Consider the following 21,791-nt stretch of genomic DNA (forward strand, 5'->3'; position numbering starts at 1 on the left):
TTGAGCACAAATAAATCACAACTTCCAACCTTTAGTAACCAATGGATCCTCACAAAAACCCGCAGTAAAACCCACACAGGAAGCCGGCACCGGCCCAGCCCGTACTTGAGTGGCGCAGGCAGGATGGTCTGGTAGCTGTAGTGCTGCTGCTGCTGGCTCAGGATCTGGAGCTGCAGGAAGAGCTGCTGCTGCTGGAGCAGGCGGGCGTAGTTGGAGTCCATCTGCGGCTCGTTCTTCTCGCCTTTCTGGTCTGGTGGAATGTACTGGTGGTACTTCAGCTTCTTCACCCGTGGCTTGGGGTCTTTGCACTTTTTGCTACGGTGTTTGTCGTTCGGATTCTTGGGATGGCTTTGCTATTTACGAGAAAAAGAAAATAAGAACATTTTAAGACATGCTACCACATGCACTCTATTCTACCGTGTGCCTAAATGGTTTGAAAAGACAAAGCCAGTGCACCTCAGAAACTGGTACTGCCGCTTTAGAAGGCAATACATGAAATATATTTCAAGAGCCATGGGAACATATGCATATTCCCTTTGACCAAGAAATCTTGCTCCTAAGAACTGACTTCTGCTGTGTTGTTCCCTTACACTAAGGGCAAGGTGCTCAGCTCAGTGTTATCTATTCATGTTCAACAAACGTTTACTTTGGTCTCCTGTGTAGACACGCTGCCTCGTGCTTACATATACATATACCATCTCCTAGTGAAAACCAGGTCTCACACTAAACATACAATAGGGAAAAGAGTAAGTATATTTCACCATAACTTTCATATTTTACAGTCATTAAAAAATCTACAGAGAAATGTAAAAACAGAAAAACGCTTGTAATAAGAATAAAGCACAACATAAAGCTATGCATTTCTATGGAAAATACACAAAAAAGAAAATACTGAGTAATGTGAATACGAATTTTTCAAAATTTTCCAAAAAATTTTCAAAAATATTACATTTTCATTTTGAAAATGGGATGTGAGACTCCCTCTTATGATTAAGAATCAGATGACTTTTCTGAGTTCTTTTCATCTCCTGCATTTATAAGTTATCAGATCACTTTCTATTTTTTAGTATTTAAATAGCAAAATAACTTCGTCTGGAAAAAGAAAGTCCATTAACAAAACAATTCAAAAGAAAGGTATAGGAAGTTATTTGTAAGCTGCTTTAGGTAAAACACTCAACTTAGTAACAAGACTTTGAGAAGTACTAAATTAAATATAGCTATTGGTGTAATGTAAGTTCGTATTCAAAGACTTAGGAAATTACAAAAACAAAACAAACCCGGACAACAAAAATAAGGAAGAAAATAAAAACCACCATATTCTATGGACCAGAAATTGTCACTGTTAACATTTACTTTTTACCCACTGGCCTTCTCTCTTTGCAGTTACACTGGCTTCCTCACCCAGAGACTTCCAGTTTTCTTCCCACACATGTCCTCACAACTACTCCCACACCTCTTTAGATTCTGCCCAAATGCCACCTGCTTATTCGACCAGAGCTCTCTATTTAAGTGAGAAACGTCTCCCTAGCCTCCCCAGCTTCTGCAACCCCAGGTCCATCCTTCACCACCCGGCACACTCTGAGTCTCATGTCTGCCTGCCTCCCGCTCCTAACCAAGGGGGTGATCTGTGATGCTCTCGTCACTGCTTTATCTACTCCTCGTACCCAGGACAGTGTCTGGCACACAGAGGTGCTTGATAAAGATCTGCTGAGTAAATGAGTGATGAATGTGTATGCTAATTAGAAATCACTTGAATTATCAGGCACTTGAAATAGAACACGTTAGAAAATATTCTTGCCGCTAAACAGCCTCCTGTGGTCTCACGGTATTAATCAATTCACTGTCATCTGCTTATTTTATCAGTAAGTTTTATTTCTAATTTTCTTAAACTGGTCAAAAAATGAACGGGGTCTGGGTTAAGGAGCTTTGACTATAATTGTTACGTAAGAATAAAGCACCTGCCACAGTCTGGAAGGTGCCTGTTAAAGAGGGAGGGAGACAAACATAGTAACTGGTGCTCCGCAGACTCAGTCTCCTATTACCTGCTGGCCTGCACGTGGCTACCTTCTTAGGAGTGAGGATGAGAAATAGCTTTCCTCATAGAAAAACCCAAAGAAATGCAGTCTGTTTCCTAACGTGTACCTGTCCTGTCCTCTACTGGTGTAGTTCTTAGGATTCCTTACCGGTCCCTGAATCTCACATTCTTAAACAATGCCTCTTGCTTGCGAACCAAAGCCCTCCTCTAAGACAGACACTAGTGAGCAGAAGAAATTCTCAGGGAGAGGCAGAGAATGAATTCCCAGTATCTGCAGGGAAAGATGGGTTGGCACTCAAACCCTCTTCATGTTAGTAGTGGGGCATACTTGGGAGGTCAGAGCTGATTTTTATTGGCACGGTTGCCACTTGCCCCACTTTGGAATTTCTGGCTCCAGTACTAAGTAATGGAAGATGGTGAAATACACTGATATGTGCCCTGAAACCATGGACACCTGGCCACACTGAGGAATGAGCCTGGAGTAGGAAGAGCCTTCTCTCCAAGAAGGTCAAGGACAAGGACAGGTCCCGGGGACAGATGGAAGTCGGCCCAAGCCAACTGCCTCTGGAGACAGCTGCAGTGGTTATCGGGGGAGGGAGACAGAAGGCCAGACTGGGTTGGAGATGGGGTCCTTCCTGGCCTCACCACCTTGTCACTTCTTTGGGCCTCCGTCTCCTCATCTGAAAGGTGGTGAGGGACCCTCTAAGGTCCTTCTTTAGTTCTAACAGTTTGAGATCTGTGTTCTGCTAGTTTTGGCAAAAGCCACATCTGAGATGATTCAACTGTTCCTCAGCTTACACCCCTCCCCACCTTTATTTAGCAGTTCTAAATACACTGAGAAACTTTAAAAATGTACTACATATTGAAATTTTTAATTTTCTGGGACTTCTTCTAACTTAATTATTCTGACCAAGTGAAATGCAGGGAACAGTGCCACAAATCTGCAGCTTATCTGAAGAACAGACCAAGCTGTATCAGGCCAAATCTGCTAAGTCAAAACAATGTATTTGCTCCTCTACCGCCTTTAACCTGTCATGTCATCTATCTGCGATACCACTGAGTTTGGCCTCGTGTATAAAGTCCAAAACCATGTTACCATTAAAGACATCTATGAGATTCATGAGTCCCAAGCGCTGTGCTAAGGCACCAACTCTACGCTACTCTGCCCGCGTTTCACCTCCGTGGCCTGGGTGGGAGAACTGGGAAGTGCTGCAAGAGGGGCTCCCGGACTGCCTGCACTGCCGCTGGCGTTTTACACGGACCGAGTCTCGCGCTCTTCTTCTGCGACCACAGAACAAGAGGTCGTTTGTCGAAGGTGGTGGTTTCAAATATTAAGGCTGGGCAAGCAAGTCCTTCCATGGTTTTGTTTTCAAGGCTTCAGGCTAAAAAGCAGGCTGGGCAGTGTGGCCGCAGCCTCCGTCTTCCGTGCCCGGGGCTACAGACAACAGTCGAAGGTAAAGACACTCAAACCAGCGTGCGAGCTGGGCACCCACCTTTACCAGTGTTGGCCCAGGCTTCGCTGAGGACACAGTGTTGGTGGGGAGGACAGGAGCTGTGGACCGCGTCGGGGGCTGATCCGTAGTAGGAGTTTTCAAGAATTCAGGAACTGCTGGGGACACCGAAGTAAACTGGTGGAAAAGGCAGAAAGGGAACAAGTCTGAAATCAATGACAGTAAAAATAAAAAAGCCAAAATTATAAGGGAATGACCTAATTTTTGAAAAGTTCACTAGAAAAGAAACAAAAGAAAAATACAGTAGTATGTCTGAGACCCAGATGGTGGAATAACATGCTTTTACCTCTGTGGAGTCAAGTATTCAGTCTTTGCCCCAGAAGCATTGAAAAGGTAAAGCTAAATACGGTTGGACTGACAAAACTCTACTGTTTTCTCAGAAACCGTCAGAATCATCCCGTTTTGGCAGAAAAAAAGTCCGAGACTTACAAAAATGATCAAAAAGTGCACAGTATTCAAAAGGTTTTCTTGTCATATAGGTCACACTCATCTGGGCCAGTTCAGACACGACGTTTAGTCTTCGTTACAGTCGATGACTCTCCTCTACCACACCCCAGACCCACGGCCAGGCGGCCTCTGGTAAGAAAGCTTCCACTTCCTGAGGGCCACTCCGTGCACGTGTCCTTAAATGTGCTTACAGCTTATGTTCCTGTCGCCAAACCTGACTAGCACTCTTGCCAACCATTTCCTCCCACTTCCTGCAACAGGAGAAAAATCTGAAGAAGATATTCTGATAGGCTTGTCCTGCTCATTGACAGCACCCTCACACTTACAGCGAGAAGCTATTTTGTTACCCAGGCCAAAATAAGCAATACCAAATCTCAATTTGGGATCTTACATTAATAAAGGAAGATGACTTTGTCAGGTTTTCATCAACAACCTAACAAACTATTCCCACTAGCCATCTCTGTTAAGTAGATTTTAAGTATTCATCTATTGGAAAGAGATATGAATATAAGGTTAGTTAAACATTGCACATTGATTTCTACTTCGACCTACTATTACCGGCCTTATCTTACAGAAAAATGTCCTCCTTTATCACTTCCACTTCCCCCCAAAACTCTCAAATTCATTACAATAATCAAAATAAGTTCTCCTGTTGAAGTCTTTGGGTTTAAAAATAGCAAACTATATTTTCCCTCCTTAAAATAAATGACCTGAAAACTCAGAGGGCTATTAGCAGCAAGAAATACGAAGTTTGGCGCATACTAGTTACTCAATAAATATTTGTCTAATGGGTGAGTGGAAATTCCTCGTGGCATTACTCACGCTCGGGTCACACTCTGCAGCCCTGCTGAGCGGGTGAGATGGGTGACTGGGCAGTCAGCTGTGCACGCCCACGTCTCCTCTCTCCCTGCGCTTTGTTTTCCTTTTGCCATGGATTTCAGTTTTTAAGTAACTATTAGTAAGTGTTGACAGTACAAAAGACTTGACTTTTAAAAGACGGCTATACTCAACTGCATTTTCCAACAGGAATGAAAGGACTTATCCACGAGTCTTGACATGTATGTTCCAGGGTGACTTCTGCCCCTAGGAAGCCCTGAGATGCCAGCTCCTCAGTGAACCCGTGACATGAAGGGGATGACGATGCTTTAAGGGATATGGTTTTATGTCATTTGTTTTCCTTTCACTCTGTACTTTTTTGGAAATGAGGATACTTATCTCTGGGTCAGTTTCACATGAAGGAAAAACATTCTTTGGCTATTAAATAACTGGCATATGAAGTAGAACCAGATATCTGAATTTTGAAATATTATATTTCCTTGCAGGTAAAATTCTACTAACCTGGCAAGCTATTTCACCAGTCCAGCCCCCACTGACTGACGTGACAGTAAAGATGTATTTGAGAGCAGTGTTAATCATCTGAAAAATAACCCCAGAGTGTGAATGTGGTATCAACTGTAATATTTATGAAAATGTTTGACCTCTATTTCTAGACCTTGCCATACTAACTCCAGCCTTGATTACTAATATATCTTATTAGCTTTTCTGGTATCGGTTTAGTGTGACTCTGCTCCCTAGAACACAGACTCCAGCATAATACAAGCATACTTCAACTCAGATTTGCTTGCTTGTTAACTTTACCTAATTTGAAGATAAATTCTGGTTAGAAAGGGAGAAATATCTAAAAACTCTTCTTTACATTTTGCCAGACTTTTTTATGTGCCTGAGAAAGGATCCTCCCCTCCTCAAATCTTACATCACATCTAGGTATTAGGATTCTAGTGGCTAGAGTTACCAAAAAAAATCTAAATATTACTATTTCTGAAATGACAGTATTCTAAAAAGGATTAAAAGACTATCCAAGGCAGGGCTGAGGGGTATAGCTCAGTGGTAGACTGTGTGCTTGGCATGCACGAGGTCCTCGGTTTAATCCCCATTGCCCCTGTTAAGAGGAGGGAAAAAAAGAATCGCCAAGGCACAGAGGATACCACAACTACTTTGTTCCACAGTAAATTGAGCAAAATGTTAAAATCTTAAAAGAATGCTTTAAATATGTTAAATTTGCCTTATAGACTATCCAAGTTTAATCTCAAAATGATTCAGAACGTTTTCTCCAAAGAAACAAAAAAGCTGCAAACTTTGCTTTGTGTTACTGGATCTGATAACACTGTTCTCATCATGACTTACAGGTCTCATCATCACACCATGAAAGGAAATGCCAAGAATACGCTGTTGTTTAACATTGGGTATTTATACTTTACCTAAAACTCAAAAGAAAGCACTTCCAATCGTAAAGACAGATTTTTCTCTTACGATAAATTGCTAAGTGAAAGTTTTGCTACAAAAGAAAAAAATAAGTCAGAGCAAATGCTTAAGCCGATTAGAGTTTTATAATATTTCAGATACCTGGCACTGGCTCCTTCTGAAAAGATGATACACTTGCCAAAGACCAACCGTTGTTCTCTGTTAAGTTCCTTTTTTATTGAATTTCTTTATGCAATCTAGAGGGACGGACACCAGGTATTCAAAAACAAAGCTTTTTGTGTACTGTAGACTTAAAATCCACAGTAAATGTGTTTTTAATTTAGAATGCAACAGAGATCTTAATTAAGATGGCAATATGTAAATAAATTCAAAATGCAATTATTCTTAAAATAATGTTTCCATATTCCAATCCTGAAATAAAATACTGGTCAGCGAATGAGTTGAATATAAATCAAAACATACGCTTTGTATATTTACTAGGTATTTTATGTAAAACTCTAGCTTTGTTAAAATATATCACCTAGCCCTGATCACTTGTTTCTGTAATATGTAGTTATTAGTTTAGGCATTTCACTTTTAGAACAAGTAGTTGAACATTAAAAACCACTGGCACAGTATCTAGTGAACTTTCAGTTGGTACTTGAATACCTGACTAGTAGTGAGGATCTGCATGTATCCCTCATTTAAATAAATGTATTATTTTTAAAAAACTGTTGTAAAATATACATAACATAAAATTTACCATTGAAACCATCCATTTTAAAGTGTATAGTTCAATGGCATTAAGTATATCCACGTTGTTCTGCAACCATCACCACCGTCCATTTCCAGAACTTGTCCATCTTCCTAACTGAAACTCAGTGCTCATTAAACAACAATATCCCTTTCTCTCCTCCTCCCAGTCCCTGGCAGCCACCATCTACTTTCCGTATGTATGAATTTCACTATGCTAGGTACCTCACATAAGTGGAATCCTACGTTTTCCCTTTTGTGGCTGGCTTATTTCACTCAGCATAATGTCCCCAAGGTTCAACCATGTAGCATGTGTCATTATTTCCTTCTTTTTAAGGCTGAATAATACTCCACTGTACAGATATGCCACATTTTGTTTATCCACTCACTTGTTGATAGACACTTGGGTTGCTTTTGCTCTTTGGCTATTAAGTAATAGCCAAACAGTATATAATGCTACTGTGAACATGGGTGTGCAAACACTGTTCAAGTCCCTGCTTTCAGTTCTTTTGGCCATATACCCAGAAGTGGGATTGCTGGATCATATGGTAATTCCATTTTTAACTTTTTGAGGAACTGCCACACCATTTTCTTTAGGGGTTGCACCATTTCACAAGCCCACCAACAGTGCACAAGGGTTCCAATTTTTCCACATCCTTGTCGACAGCTTGCTAATTTCTGTTCTTTTGATATTTGCTCTCGTAATGGTGCGAGGTGGTACCCCACTGTGGTTTTGACTTGCACTTCTCTAGTGATTAGTGATGCCAAGCATGTTTTCATGTGTTTGTTGGCCATTTGTATATGCTCTTTGAAGAAATGTCTATTCAAGTCCTTTGCTTATTTTAAAATCAGGTTATTTTGTTATTGTTGATTTGTGGGAGTTCTTTATATACTCTGGATATTAGTCCTTATCAAATACATGATTTACAAATATTTTCTCCTTTTCTGTGGGTTGTTTTTCACTCTATTGATAGTGTGCTCTGATGCACAGTTTTGAATTTTGATGAAGCCTAATTATCTATTTTTTTCATTGCATGTTGTCATATTTAGAAATCACTGCCAAATCCAATGTCATGATGCTTTCTTATATATATATTTTCCCCTAAGTTTTATAGTTCTAGCTCTTATTTTTAGGTCTTTGTCCATTTTGAGTTAATCTTTGTATATGTTATTAGGCAAAGTTCCAACTTCATTCTTTTGCATGTGGATATTCAAGTTTCTTAACATCTATTTGTTGAAAAGACTCCTGGAGTGACTCAGGCACGTCATCTAAAATCATTTTACCATATATGTGAGGATTTATTTCTGGTCTCTCTGTTCTATTCCATTGGTCTATATGTGTGTTTTTATGCCAGAACCACACTGTTTTGGTGACTGTAGCTTTGTACTAAGTTTGAAATCAGGAAGTGTGAGACCTCCAACTTTGTTCAAGATTGCTTTGACTATTTGGGGTTTCTTGAGATTCCATATGAGTTTTAGGGTAAATTTTTCTACTGCAAAACCTGTCATTGGGATTTTAATAGGAATTGCACTGAATGTATAAGACTGCTATGGGTAGTACTGACATCTCCACAATATTAAGTCTTCTAATACATGAACAGTCTTTCCACTTAAGTGTTTGGTTGATTTTTTTGGTAATGATTCCTTTCTCATTTCCTTTGTGTACATTCTATAGATATTTTCTTTGTTTTAACCATGGGGGTTACATATAACCTCCTAAAGCTGTGATATCTAATGTATATTGATACCAACTTCAGTTATGTATAAGAACTATTTCTTCACGTCCATGTCTACCCACTTCATATTACTGATGTCACAAATTACATCATTATATATTATGTAGCCATTAACATAGATTTAAACTTTTTTGTCCATGTCACTGAAATTTTATAGAAAATAAAAAATGGCATTACAAACCAAAATAAACAATAATGCCATTTCTCTTATTTTTCCATGTATTTACCTTTACCAGAGGACTTTATATTCTGTATGGCTTTGAGTCATTGTCTAGCATCCTTTCATCTCATCTTGAAGGACTCTAGCACTTCTCATAGGGCAGGTCTAATGATAATGAGCTCTTTTGAGTTTTGTTTGTCTGGCTTTGTTGTTTTAATTTTTCCTTCATTTTTGAAGGACAGTTCTCCTGGATATAGAATTCTTGATGAACAGTTTTTTTCCTTCAGCACTTTAAATGCATCACCCCACTGTCTTCTGGCCCACAAGGTTTCTGCTGAGAAATCCACCGATATTCTTACTGGGGAATTTCTTCTTGTAGGTGGTAAGTGACTTTTCTTGCTGCTTTCAAGATTCTCTGTGTCTTTGATTTTGAGGGTTTAATTATAATGTGTCTCACTGTGGGTCTCTTTGAAGTTCACTGAGCTTCTTGTATTTGTATATCCATGTCTTGCCTCAAATTTGCAAAATCTTGGGCCATTATTTCTTCAATTAACTTCTCTGCCCCTCTGTCTCTCCTTTTCTGGGACTCCCATAATGCCTGTATTGATCTGCTTGATAGTGTCCCATAAGTCCTTTAGACTCTGTTCACTCTTCTTCATTCCTTTTGCCCTCAGACTCAATAACTGCAAAATATCACCTCTCCCAATCTTTGCAGACTGTTGTTAAAGACCTTCACTAATTTTATGGGCCTCTGGGCCTTGGGATTAGCTCTGGATGGAGGCTTAAGGTTTTGTCAGGATTTTTTCTGAGCATGTGTCTTGCCTGGGCCTGAGTGTGTGCTTTTTTTTAAGTTAAAAATTTCCCCTTATCCATGGTAGCTTCTAAATGGCTTAATTTCCCAGAGTCTCACCCTAGCTTCTTCTCAGGACCTTAAAGAGTCCTACTGTATTTCTCTGCCTGTAATCTGTTGCCCCCCTCAGGTGCCTGCAGGTCTGCAGTTCCTCTACAATTTTCACATGATGTGGCTCCTTCCACAGCTTCCGCTAGCCCGGGATCCAAATTATGCAGTTCTCCCTGTCTGAGTTCTGAGTTAAAACAAGTCAGAAACCAGTCCCTCCGCCAGCTCGCAGACAGGCCAGACTATTGCAAACAAGTCTCTGCTCCTTACATCCTGAGGGAGGAGGGAACTGGGTTTTGGGCCACTTTCTTCTGACTGTGCCATGCTGGGAAGGGTGTGGGAAAGGGTGAGCAAAAACACCGTGGTATTTTCTACATTTTTGAATGTGGCTTTTTCTTGATTGGTGTGTGTTTGTTTGGTGTAGATCTCTTGACTGCTTTCCAGAGTTCCTATAAAGTTATTTTAGTGAATCTATAGTTTATTTACTATTTCTGTGGGAGAACAAGGGCCTGGACTTTCCTATTCTGCAATATTGTTGATGTGCATTATCTTTCACAGTGATACAGTGTTAAACATGTAAATACATGCATAAAAACTGAACGTGAGTCTATTTATTTAGTATTTCTAATTTTTAATAGCTCAAATATAACCAATACTACAACCAAAATGATGGCACACAGCAGAAGGGTGATTAGTCAGAGTATCACCAACATACTCTAATCACTAATGAATCTGTTACTTTTGGTGATGGATGGGACACAACTTCACACTTAATGTTGGAAACCAACTCAAAATCTATTAATACTGGCAGAGTCCTCTTGATATATGTTATACAAAGCATAATTGAAGGGGTAATAGAAATTATAGTCAATATTTTTGATGTCCTATTCAGGCCTTTATTGATAAATATTTGTAATAAAAGTTAGACTAATTTTGATTATTTAGTATATGTGTGCATGGCTTACTTATTAGATCTTGCTCATTCTCTTTGTTAGCTTAAATCTGAAGTTTCTATGTTAGGCAAAAGGTCATCTACCTGAAAGTTACTTGAAACAATGGCAAAAAAAGTTTATCAAACTCTCCTAAGCTTGTCTTCCTGAAAATACGTGGAGTAAGTGATCAACAAGGTTCCTTTCAGTACTATTTTGAATTTGAAATTTGAAAATTAACAGATCTGTCATATCATACTTACAGTTAAACATCTGGGTGTTTATAATAAATTATTAACTTATTGACTTAAATCACTGAGAGAAAAAAAGTCTTCCAATTAGAAGGACTGGTGTAACAGATCCTGGTATCCGCATCTGCCTGCTGTTCTTAATTTTCTACAGCTTTCCATTGTTCAAGAGTTGCTTCAGCATAAAATAAATTGAGCTCCAATATGTGATGTGTGTTTCATTAATATTTTGGCACATTCCTTACCAGCTGTACTTTGATCAGAATTAAAAAGACAAAAGTCCAAGGAAAAGCAGTTTTAGTCTCTTACAGACCACACAGAAATACATATTTCAAACAGGCTACATTTTGAAGGAAGGACATAGTGGTGTATTATATTGTTCACATTGTGAGGTCATTAGCATTTTAACACTGTGATTGTTAAGAGAAGTGTCTGAAAAATCTATTCTTTGCTAGATATTATGTGTTTAAAATTGGCTTTCTGGGGGTAGGACATGTGTCTTTTATTTGAATATTTTCCTGTAAGACTTAATCCTCTGGTATCTATCTGTGTGTACTGAAAAATAATTAAGAAGACTATATGTCATAAGACATTTTGGAATAAAAAGGTATATAGATAGCTTGATACTAATTTTCTCCCAACTAATTATCTGTAAATATAACTTTTAAAGAATCTGAAATTCCCTGAACTGGCTTTGAACTTTACATAATGCCAAGTGTGAAAAAAATTGAACCAGAAAATTAGAAAAATGTATTTAAGCCATAGGATTAAACGTGTAGCATACAATGATGATTAATCACCATATGAAAAAATCTGGTTCAGGTAAACAACAAGCAAAGTGAAATCTATGTCAGAGCCACTCGAAGGGTGGTCTGTGGACCTTTGATACCTGCCCATGACAAGGACAGGAAGTCTTAGGAAATTTGATGTCACTCTACTACTTTTACTGTATTTTACAAGAGGATTAGTCCATAATGCACTGGAAATCAAACAAATTATATAAAAAACAAACATACTAGTCCTTTACTACAGGCAGTTTGAAGACAACTGGTCCATAATAACTAACTGCACCATCAAACTCTTACACTGAGTTTCCATTTCAAAGATTAAAAACTAATATTCTCAAAGAACACCCAACACACAAGATGTTTATGTTCTTTCAAAATGAGGGGACATCCCTGCCCTCTGGAAACTTGACATCTGATGAGAAGCAATGTTTTCAGGTACTTTCCCCTTAAACTACAAATGTCAAAGTAATTATATTTAGGGAGATCAATCAACCAACCAACCAATCTATCTCTCTCCCTCTCTCTCTATCAAGTGAGATGCTTGGACAAATGCTACAAACAAACACTACATACACAGTGAAAATAATTAAAGTACAAAATTTGCCAAAACAAAACCTAATTACCACTTTTAGATGACATAAAAATCCCGAACACTTTACAGGCATCATAAAGTTTGTTTCTGTAGTTAATTTAAAAAACCAAACCAAAACAAAAGCCTACAACATACTTACAATCCTACTTAAGGATTATTCTTCTTTAACATCACATAGCACAGCTAACGTGGACATGCATCTTTAATTGCATGAATAAAAATACAGTAGTAAGAATCTTTGTCAGATTCCTTACTTAAAAATACTAAAACACTTAATAAAAGAGAATTATAAAGGACACACAATTTAAGAAGGTTTCAAGGCATATGGTACAGAAATTATGTTAACAGGTAAAACTGCTGTAAGCTGGCCTTTACTCTAGGTTCTTTTATTTGAATGTATAAGGAGGGCGTGTACCATTCTCTAAAATGGGTCTTTTCCCAGAGGTGCTAGTTGGCAGATAAAAAGCAGACTATTGATGGTCTGCATGTAGCAGGCAGAATTGGCATTGTAGCAACACTAAAGAGTGTTATAAAAACTAATGTTTAAGTTCATGAATGACCTGAGGCTTAGTGTGGCCCCATTTATTCTTTCAGAAACACTGCCATTCCTTTTTTCCTTCAAGGAATCCTGGAATGTCAGCTCAGTGGGTGGCGCTGCCTCTGGGTAGCTTCTCACTTACTGACTTAGCTGGAAACCAAGTTTCAAGATCAAAGTAAAAGACCTAATTGAACAAACAATGCAGGGAAGACAAGAATGATATCTCTTACACAGGTGGGACTGCCTGAAGCTGTTACCAGGTAGATGGCTGCAGTGACAAACATTCTGTATTACTAAAAGATAAGGCCATGCTAATAGCTGTCTGATGTCCTGAGCCGTCCAGACAGAAGCAGAATGACCCAAATGGGTAAGTACAACTGTTTTTTAATGGTATTTACTTGCATACTTGACACTCTTTTATCCCTACTTTTAAAGCTCAAAACCAGGGTGCAGTAAATATGTGAGGACAGTAGGGTAGGGGCTAGTCTCCGTTTTTCCCTTTTCTGACTGTTTAGACCTGAGACCATGGTCTGGTCACCGATCCTGATCCTTCTTCCAGCCCAGGTTCCAGCAAAGCTGAGGGGCCAGTCACACTTGCTCTGTAAACTCTGACAGTAGAATATGAACTGTAGCCATCCACACCACCTTTGATGACGCCAAGCGGGAGGCGCTCTACTCTCAAACGGAGGAACACTAACACTCCTTCTACAAGCCGGGTGGGCATCAGTAAGCACTCATGGTGCTGAGTTCAATTTGTTTTTTGAGCACTCTTTCTGTACCAGGCCCCATGCCAGATGTTGAAGATACACACACACACTTCACGTCACAGTGTTAAGCGCAATGAAGAACATAACGCTAAAAGACATAGTCCCTAACAAATAGATACGCACGAATAAGCAGAAATGCTGTAAGAAAATACACAAACATTTTAAATCCCCAAACTTCCATCTCTCTCTGAACTCAGGCCTCCCCTGGTGAAAGAGTAAAGGCAGATAATTGCTAAATTCATTTCCAGTTCAAAAATTCTAGGATGCTTGGCTTTAACAAGAACATTTCCTGTTTAATTTCACCAGTCCCATCAAGTAGTTCAATAGTTTTAACTTTACTAAATACTACAAAAATTTCAATAAGGCAAAAACACCATAAGGAGAGATTAAAAAAAACAACAAATTATAAGCAACATAAGAGTTCTTATAAAACCAAAATAAATATGAACACCATTGAAAATAAAGAAATGTGCATTTCCAATGCTATTATCAAAAAATATTAGATTCTTTTGCATGCAATTGATTCCTTATATGGTTCCCTATATAACTGACATAGAGTAAGTGCTCTGTAAATATTTGTTGAACAAATGAATTCAATCTAACCAAAATCAAAGGGCCAATCAAAACTTTAAAAGATCTAAACAGTGTGCAAGGTTTAGAGTAATGATATTACCTGTCTGTGGTAAAGACATAGTGACTGTGGCAAGCCGAATTACTTTCCTGAGGGCAGTGTACAAAGAATAGAAATAAAGCGTAATTATCTATTGAAAATGTTAACAGTGGTTGGATTACAGGTGAAAATCTATATTTTTCTTTACTTTCAGACTTTCGGTGAAAACAAATTTCCTTGATATACTAAAAAAAAACAAAAGGCCTTTTCTGTTTAGGGGTAAACACAAGCAAGGTGGTACCTGGGCTGGAGTGTTTGCAGTCACAGGAGATGGCGATTCACTGACTTTTGGCTCACTTGGGGAGGCGGCTGACCCCTGTGACTCCTGGCTGGCTGGCTGGTCTGGAGACAGAGCATCACTGCTGTCTTCATCAAATGAGAAATCGCCCTGAGTTTGGGGATAGTCCTCCTTCCCAACACCTAAAGAAAGAAATGATTCTTAACTTCTCTTGGCTTTGGAATACAAGGGTAGAATGAAAAAGGAAATACTGTTTATTATAAGGACTTGAGAAGCTAAAAACTGAACATAACGTACTTCCTTATAAAAGAACACACAACTACCTGTGATGAATACTTGGAGGGAAAAAACCCAACCCGAACGAGATCAAGCCTTTGGATCCAACTACTAGTTACAGGAAGTAAAAGAGACAAGAAAGTATTTAATGACACCTGGGGATGCAAATGCATTCAGAAAAATCCAGAATGTGGAAATGCTAGGGGATACAACAAACCCGTTCATCAGCAAATAAAAAGTAAGAAAAGAAAGGAGGAGGAAGACCCACCCAGGAGATTAAGACATATTAGATTAGATGTATCAGCCACAGGCAATGTGTGGACCTTGTCTGGATCCTGATTTGGAACCCAACTGCTAAAAACCATTATGAGGCAGTGGAGAAATTGGGGCTATGACTGGGTATCTGTTGGTAAGTCCCACGTCATGGGGCAGCCTAGCGGTACTGACAGCTTACCTTACGGGGCCCATGTCTTTGGGACTGAATGAAGAGTTGATTATACTACTTTGAATTACTGACTACAGATTGCCTAAGATTTAATCTCATACTAATGCAAAATATGAAGTCCCCATGAGTAATGGAAACTATAATAGTTTTGAAAGTAGGATATTAACTTCAAGATTGCATGCTGAATAACTGGCATTATTCTGGGGAAAAAATTTTTTTTATTCTAAAGCTTATGCCAGAAAAAAGGGAAAGCATTAGTAGCTAAGTATGATAAGACTGGGATAAAACGGCTAGATTCTACCATTCTTTTTTTTTTCCCCATATATATTTTTTCCCCATATATATATATATGTATTTTTCCATATATATATATATATTTTAATAAAGTACAGTCAGTGAACACATCTACGTGCACCTGCTGTTCACCTTGCTGAACACTGAATAAACTATTTATCTTTTCTAGAAGTAAACTGAACTAAAATAAGGAAGTCTGTAAAAATCTTAAACAAAACAAATTTATAATATTGTAAACATTATAATACAGTAAGTTTAACTTAGAAAATGTGACCACAAAATCAGAACTTAAGGACTTAAACCTGAGATATAACAAGAGGAATCTCTGTGTTAACTGGTAGGAGCTGCTCGTCTTGTAATACATAATAGAGTAACAACAATAATGAGAATCAGTGCAAATATTGATCAACTTCTAATTCACCCAAAAAACAATACTCATGATTGGTGCTGGCTTTTTAAATTAAATTTGTTTTATCTAAAACTTCCAAGTTTTCTTTCTCTCCCAGAAAATAGTAAATGTTCAGTCTTGCCTATAATTGCTTCCTTAACACTGGAGTCTACAGGAAGGATGTTTTTCTCTACCAGCTCCATGGGACCAGGTCTTTGAGCAATCTTTTCATTCAGATCATCAGCTAGTCGAGCTCTTTTCAACTTCATCTGAGTAGCCTGCAGGGATGGCTCTGCAAATGTTTCTAAAAGAGGAAACATAGTTTTAACCATTATTTGAATTACTATCTCTATTCCATAATGTTATTCCAGGCCAACTAATTTAACTTAAACTGGTTTGAACATATTTATGGAGAGAAAATGACTAAGAACGCTCCCGTATACAATTTACATCTTTAGCACTGGATACCGTTGTATTGTCTACACGATATGGATGCCCTAGGAATCAAATTGACATGAACTCAAGCCAAAAATGGGGTACTGCTATTGCTCATTTATGGTAGGAGGGTCAAATTTACATTTATTAGGTATTGGGGATACAGAAGATGCACACGAGAGATGGGGTCCATGGCTCAAGAAGTTTACAGTTTTAGATCTGGCTTCATTGGAAAGTCAATTCCTAGAAGGTGAGACACTACCTCAGGATATAAGCTTCTCTGGTGGGAAGAGCTACAAATCATAATCTTAGATTGATCCCGCCTGTCTCAGAGTCCTTCAGCATAATTAAGAATTTGAGTTTATTTCTGAATACATAACAACCTTGGAACATTCAATTACACAGTAATTAATGGTCAAATAGAAGCATGAACTCACCTACTCACAAATGCATTAAGTTGTATAACAGCTGTGAAACTACTTTAAATATCGTAACTCATTCATTTGCACAATTCTGTCAAATATTTGTGTTTCTGGTAATTCTCATTAATATTTTATTATGTTATTCCAAATAATGACTGTAACTGATTAAAGATAATGATGAAGTTATTAGTCCAATGTTGAGTTGAACGTTGCCGGCCCCTGAAATCATTCAATAGAAGGTCTTTTTATAAAATTCCCCTGAGTAACCTCAGGATTATCTGATGTTCTTCATTCTGTGGGTTAGATGTCCTGGCTGAGGCCCAAAGAGCACTAAGACCCCACAGCCGATAAACTGCCCTCCAGCACAGCTGAGTACTTCTCTTTCCACCAGCTGAGCTATGTGCTTACCAAAAGCCAATCTTGATTGTCTGCGAAGTAGTTCATAACTATTGTGATTGCTGTCATCAACACATAAGTTAACTAAAAGTTACGGGAAAATCATAAACTTCAAAAATAAAATGATTATCTCTTGGAAACCTGAGCTAAATTCTTTGGGGTGACTTGATACAGGTGAGTCATTAAAAAATTCACTGTCACATTACCTAGGGCAATTAATATCTGAAAAGATTTGGGAAAAAACTATAAAATCTAGGATCTTTAAACTCAGATTGCTTTTCAACTGTCTTTAAGTTTTGTTCCACCATGAATGGAGATGATGTACATGGCTATACTTGACACAAGAAAGATGTGAAGTCCATTCATTAAAGCCTTCACACACGTGAAGGTCTTACCCCTAAGTGGGGATACTGGCAAATAAATGCACATTCCTCTAAGTTAAAATAATAGGTATGTCCACCTCATTTTTATAATTTTCCTGTATAAACAACTACGGCCCCAATCTTGTTGGATAGAACACTTCTAACCACACAGAAAGATGACAGGTGGGGAGAATTAGATCATGCAAGTCTCTCTCAGTTTGATGTTTAAATGCTTTTGTTAAGATCTAGGTAGGGATAGTCTTCTGTTTTTCCCTCTCTCGTATTGACATTATCTAAGTGGTAGCAGGAGTATGTCTGGGAAGAAAACATTCCAAAAGTAAATAATTAGAGGCTGGCATTTTGGTAGGCTTCTGTTCCTAGTCTTATTGCCCCTTTATCTCTGTGAGGCTGAGGCTGGATTTCAGCTGCTGAACTTCAGGAAATAATTTAGACTTTTGCCTGCCAAACATCCAATTCAATCAAAACCGGGATAATGTTAAAATAAGTTGGGGGTGGTTTTCAGGTATTTTTTTAAATTACAGATGACACATTCCTTCTGACTTTCAAAATCTCAACTTCAGAACAGATGTCCTAAAAGCATCACTTATGGTTCCCTCATACACATAGCTCGGTTTTTAAATGTTGGATAGTCTATTTTCGGAAAAAGCAAACATGACTCCTTTTGATAGTTAAATGTATTTGCCTTGGTTTTAATTATATTAATAAAGCCTGTTACAGTTAGAAGGCAAGTTGAAACAGACAGCATTCTTCCTACAAAAATGTCCCTTAAAGGTCAAAATATTTTCAGGCCCAGAAGGAGCCATTCACCCAGTTACTTACCAGCAAACTTGCTTCTCTGAAGATTCACTTATCCCTGACAGCTGGTAGCTGCTCCTACCCCACCACTGGGGTTCTGGAAAAGCTTTTTTAGTCCAGGAGACTTCTGAGAACACAACCCACAGCACAGAAAGGCACATACCTCTCACCTTCCACCCCAGATATGAAGACAGTCACATAATCATGGATTACTTAGATTAGAAGAGACCCTACTTGGGGTCACAGAGACCAACTTGATACTTAGAACTTCTTTACAATATCCTTAATGTGTTAGCCTTGTGTTTATTCGCTACTGAGCATTTCTCACATTCTGTAATTTATTTGTTTTGCCTGTTTATTATCTGTCTCTGCCACCAGAATGTAAGCTCCATGAAGACAGGGCTTCTATCTGGCTTATTTGAGTCTCTGGTGTCCAGCTTGCCAGCCAATGGACAGACGCCTCTAATGATGGCAACCATATAACTCTGTGAAGATTTTATTTTTGGGTATATCTGACGGAGCTTTAGGATATTATTGCCCATGTTGAGCTATAATCTAATTATAATATCAACCTAATTCTAATACTAACTCTATTATCAGGCCAGAGAAAACAAATCTAATCTTCCTCCTGCCTACTAATTGTCTCTAAATGTTTGAGAAGTTTTCAGAGTCTTTCTGTATCTTCTCAAGGTTTAACATTCTCAAGACTATCAGAAGGTCAAGTTCCCACTCTTGTTCAATAAAGTAGTGAAGCAAAATGATGAAAGAAAGTGTAACTTGGGAAGTTATGGTGGAGACATCAGCTTTCAAGAATGCTGTGTCTTTAGAGAGAAAAACATCATGGCCTGAGCCACATGTCTCACCCAAGATGGAATGGAGCTGTCCTTCACAGCTTCATAAGAGATGAGATGAGGCTAGGTCGTCCAGAAAATGTGGCAGGCTGAGGGGAGCTTGTTTATGATAATGGTCAGATTGAGCTGGCTTGTTGTGGGTAAGTAGCAACAAAGAGAAAATGCTAGGTATGGGCATTGCCCCAGGTAGACAGTGACAGGGTCCAAGAAGCCGAAAATCTCCAAGATTAGACTTGTGGCTCTCATACCCTTTATGACTAATGAGTGGGCACATGTCCCTCACTGATGAAGAAATCCTTTGGACTGAAAATGTTTTTCCAGAACAGAGTATGGTAGAGACACCTATAGCACCCCCAGCTGGAGGGGAAGGGTCAGTCCATCAACTGGTTATTTGGAGAATCAAACCTTCCCCATATGTCTAACATAATATTTTAGCTCTGGGTCTTCATGTTGCTATCCAATTTGGAGGATGTCTGCCTGTGGGGTAAAAAGTTATTAAGATGGGAATAAACAGAAATGGTGGAATTCTCACGTCTTTTCTTGAGAAAATGTAGCAAAATAAGCAGAAACAGAACTCTTACCTTCTAAAATGTGCATCCTGACAAGTTCAGAACGATCTGGTCGGCTCCGGATCTTGTGCTTCAAAAAGTTTTCGGTCTTAAAAAAGAGAGAGTAAAAGTCTTACCACAATTGTTTATGATTTATTGTGGTTTTACATTTTTTTTCTCAAGGTACTCCACTGAAATAAATTATATACCCATTTGGTCATGATTTTGAAAGGAAGAGTAGACATTAGTACTTAGACTATTATCCAAAACATGATTTAAAGTGCAGCCTTTAAAATTGTACAGGGATTTGAAGTATATGCTGGTATAAAGTAAGCACTTTATAGATTTTTATTTTAAAACTTGGAAAAGGCAAAGGCTCATAATTTTGAAGATGATTTTTGAACAGAGGACTCTGATCATTTAAATATTCAAAATCAATAAAATCTACACTTCAGGTCAAGTAAAAATCCATCTAGATAACACATTTCCTCAAAATCCTAATGTATTTTCTTTGAAAAGTTCATATTCCTTAATCATATTTTCTTATTCAGAACTGTATTCAATTGTAAACAATAGGGCTTTAAAATGGGTTTTATATTTTACAAGACTGTAAGAAATCATTATTGCATTCTGGGAAAATTCTCAAGGAAGTTTTAGAACATGCTTATTTTCATACTGCATGATAGAAGTTTCCCCTAAAACAAAAAGAACAAATAATGGCACTTATAAGGGAAAATAATAAACATCAATTTGATGTGCAACTATGATGGAATCATCTCAAAGAATAAAACAGAGCTGAATACAGCAATATTCCTTATTTAGCCAAATTCTCCTACCCTTGGTCAAATGCACTGCTGACAAAGACCCAGCAGGGAAATCCCCTAAGGAAGGATCTGGTGTCACGTCATTATTTGGGCTGCCCATCTGCAGGGGTAACAAATTACTCCAGTATTATTCTAAAAACGGTTATGCCCCAAAATTAAGTGTAAAAAAAAAAAAAAGAGTAAAGAAGTGTGATTTGTCCTTTATGTACAAAACTAGTTACTAGTTTTAAAAGAACAAAATTTGAATGTCAAGTATTTTCTACAAACCTCCAAGATAGAACCACCCCAGAATATATTACTCTAAATACCATGGATCCTTAAAATACACTACATTTTCTCTATTGACATATTTAGGAGTAAGACTGTTACTTGTCCACAGGTACTTTAATATAAAATAAAGAAGCAGAACATTTTAAACTGAAATTTCTTACTCTGGCTCGTTCCAAGCTTTTTATCTGCTCATGGAATGCCGCTGGGCTCTTCAAAGCTGTGAGAGGAAAAGAAATCATTTCCGTGATATAAATAGGAGAGTTAATACTTCAGTCAAATGTTACAGTATATCTTGTTGATATTTCCTCTTAATCTTATTAGCGTGCTTCTACAGTCCTATTTGTTTACTAGTTCCCTTAGGAGAGCTGCAAAATTGAAACCTTAAATGTTTCAGAATGGAAATTATGTATTTCACAAATAAAACAAGTGAATATTTAAAATAGAGTCGAATACATAACGACAATGCAAATATCAGGTCAGATTAGTTCCAGCCCAGAGTTGGGGCAAATTACCACAACCAAGGAAATGGTCTGAAGGTTTCTTAATAGGTCTTTGCTCTTAATGGCCATCTAAGCTACTGGAAAAAGCCCACATGTCCTCAGGACATTTAACCTTGGAGTGATCTAGCCTGAATATGAGGAATCTCTGTACTCCATGTCTACCAAATAGGAGTCACCATTTACTGAGAGCCCACGATGGGCTTAGCTCTGAGCTCTGTGGTCAATCACAGTCATACTGCTGTTGACCATCACAAAAGCCTTGGAAGGTAGGTAATACTTTCAGTGTAGGTGAAAGGCTCAAAGAGGTTAAATGAATTCTTGAAGTCATATAGCTAGATGGTGATCAAAGTGGGGTTTAAATCTAGAATTTTGAATTTGGAAGGTACATACTCTTTCTACCATACCACAATGCA

The 21,791-nt window shown here is 38.2% G+C and overlaps 1 protein-coding gene across 6 annotated transcripts in view; it reads right to left on the reverse strand.

Annotated features, from left to right (window-relative positions):
* Positions 1–21,791, reverse strand: part of MRTFB (myocardin related transcription factor B) — a 252,576-nt gene that overhangs the window by 24,815 nt on the left and 205,970 nt on the right. For all 6 annotated transcript variants that reach the window (XM_072942165.1, XM_072942164.1, XM_072942166.1 and 3 more), the window contains 6 exons: positions 21,040–21,095; positions 19,818–19,893; positions 16,097–16,258; positions 14,555–14,733; positions 3,529–3,663; positions 106–353 (listed from right to left, as the gene is read on the reverse strand). In XM_072942165.1, the coding sequence (XP_072798266.1) occupies positions 106–353; positions 3,529–3,663; positions 14,555–14,733; positions 16,097–16,258; positions 19,818–19,893; positions 21,040–21,095 (856 nt within the window). The remainder of the gene's footprint in view (positions 1–105; positions 354–3,528; positions 3,664–14,554; positions 14,734–16,096; positions 16,259–19,817; positions 19,894–21,039; positions 21,096–21,791) is intronic.

Source organism: Vicugna pacos, chromosome 18 (genome assembly GCF_048564905.1).
Source record: "Vicugna pacos chromosome 18, VicPac4, whole genome shotgun sequence".
Classification (NCBI taxonomy): domain Eukaryota; kingdom Metazoa; phylum Chordata; class Mammalia; order Artiodactyla; family Camelidae; genus Vicugna; species Vicugna pacos.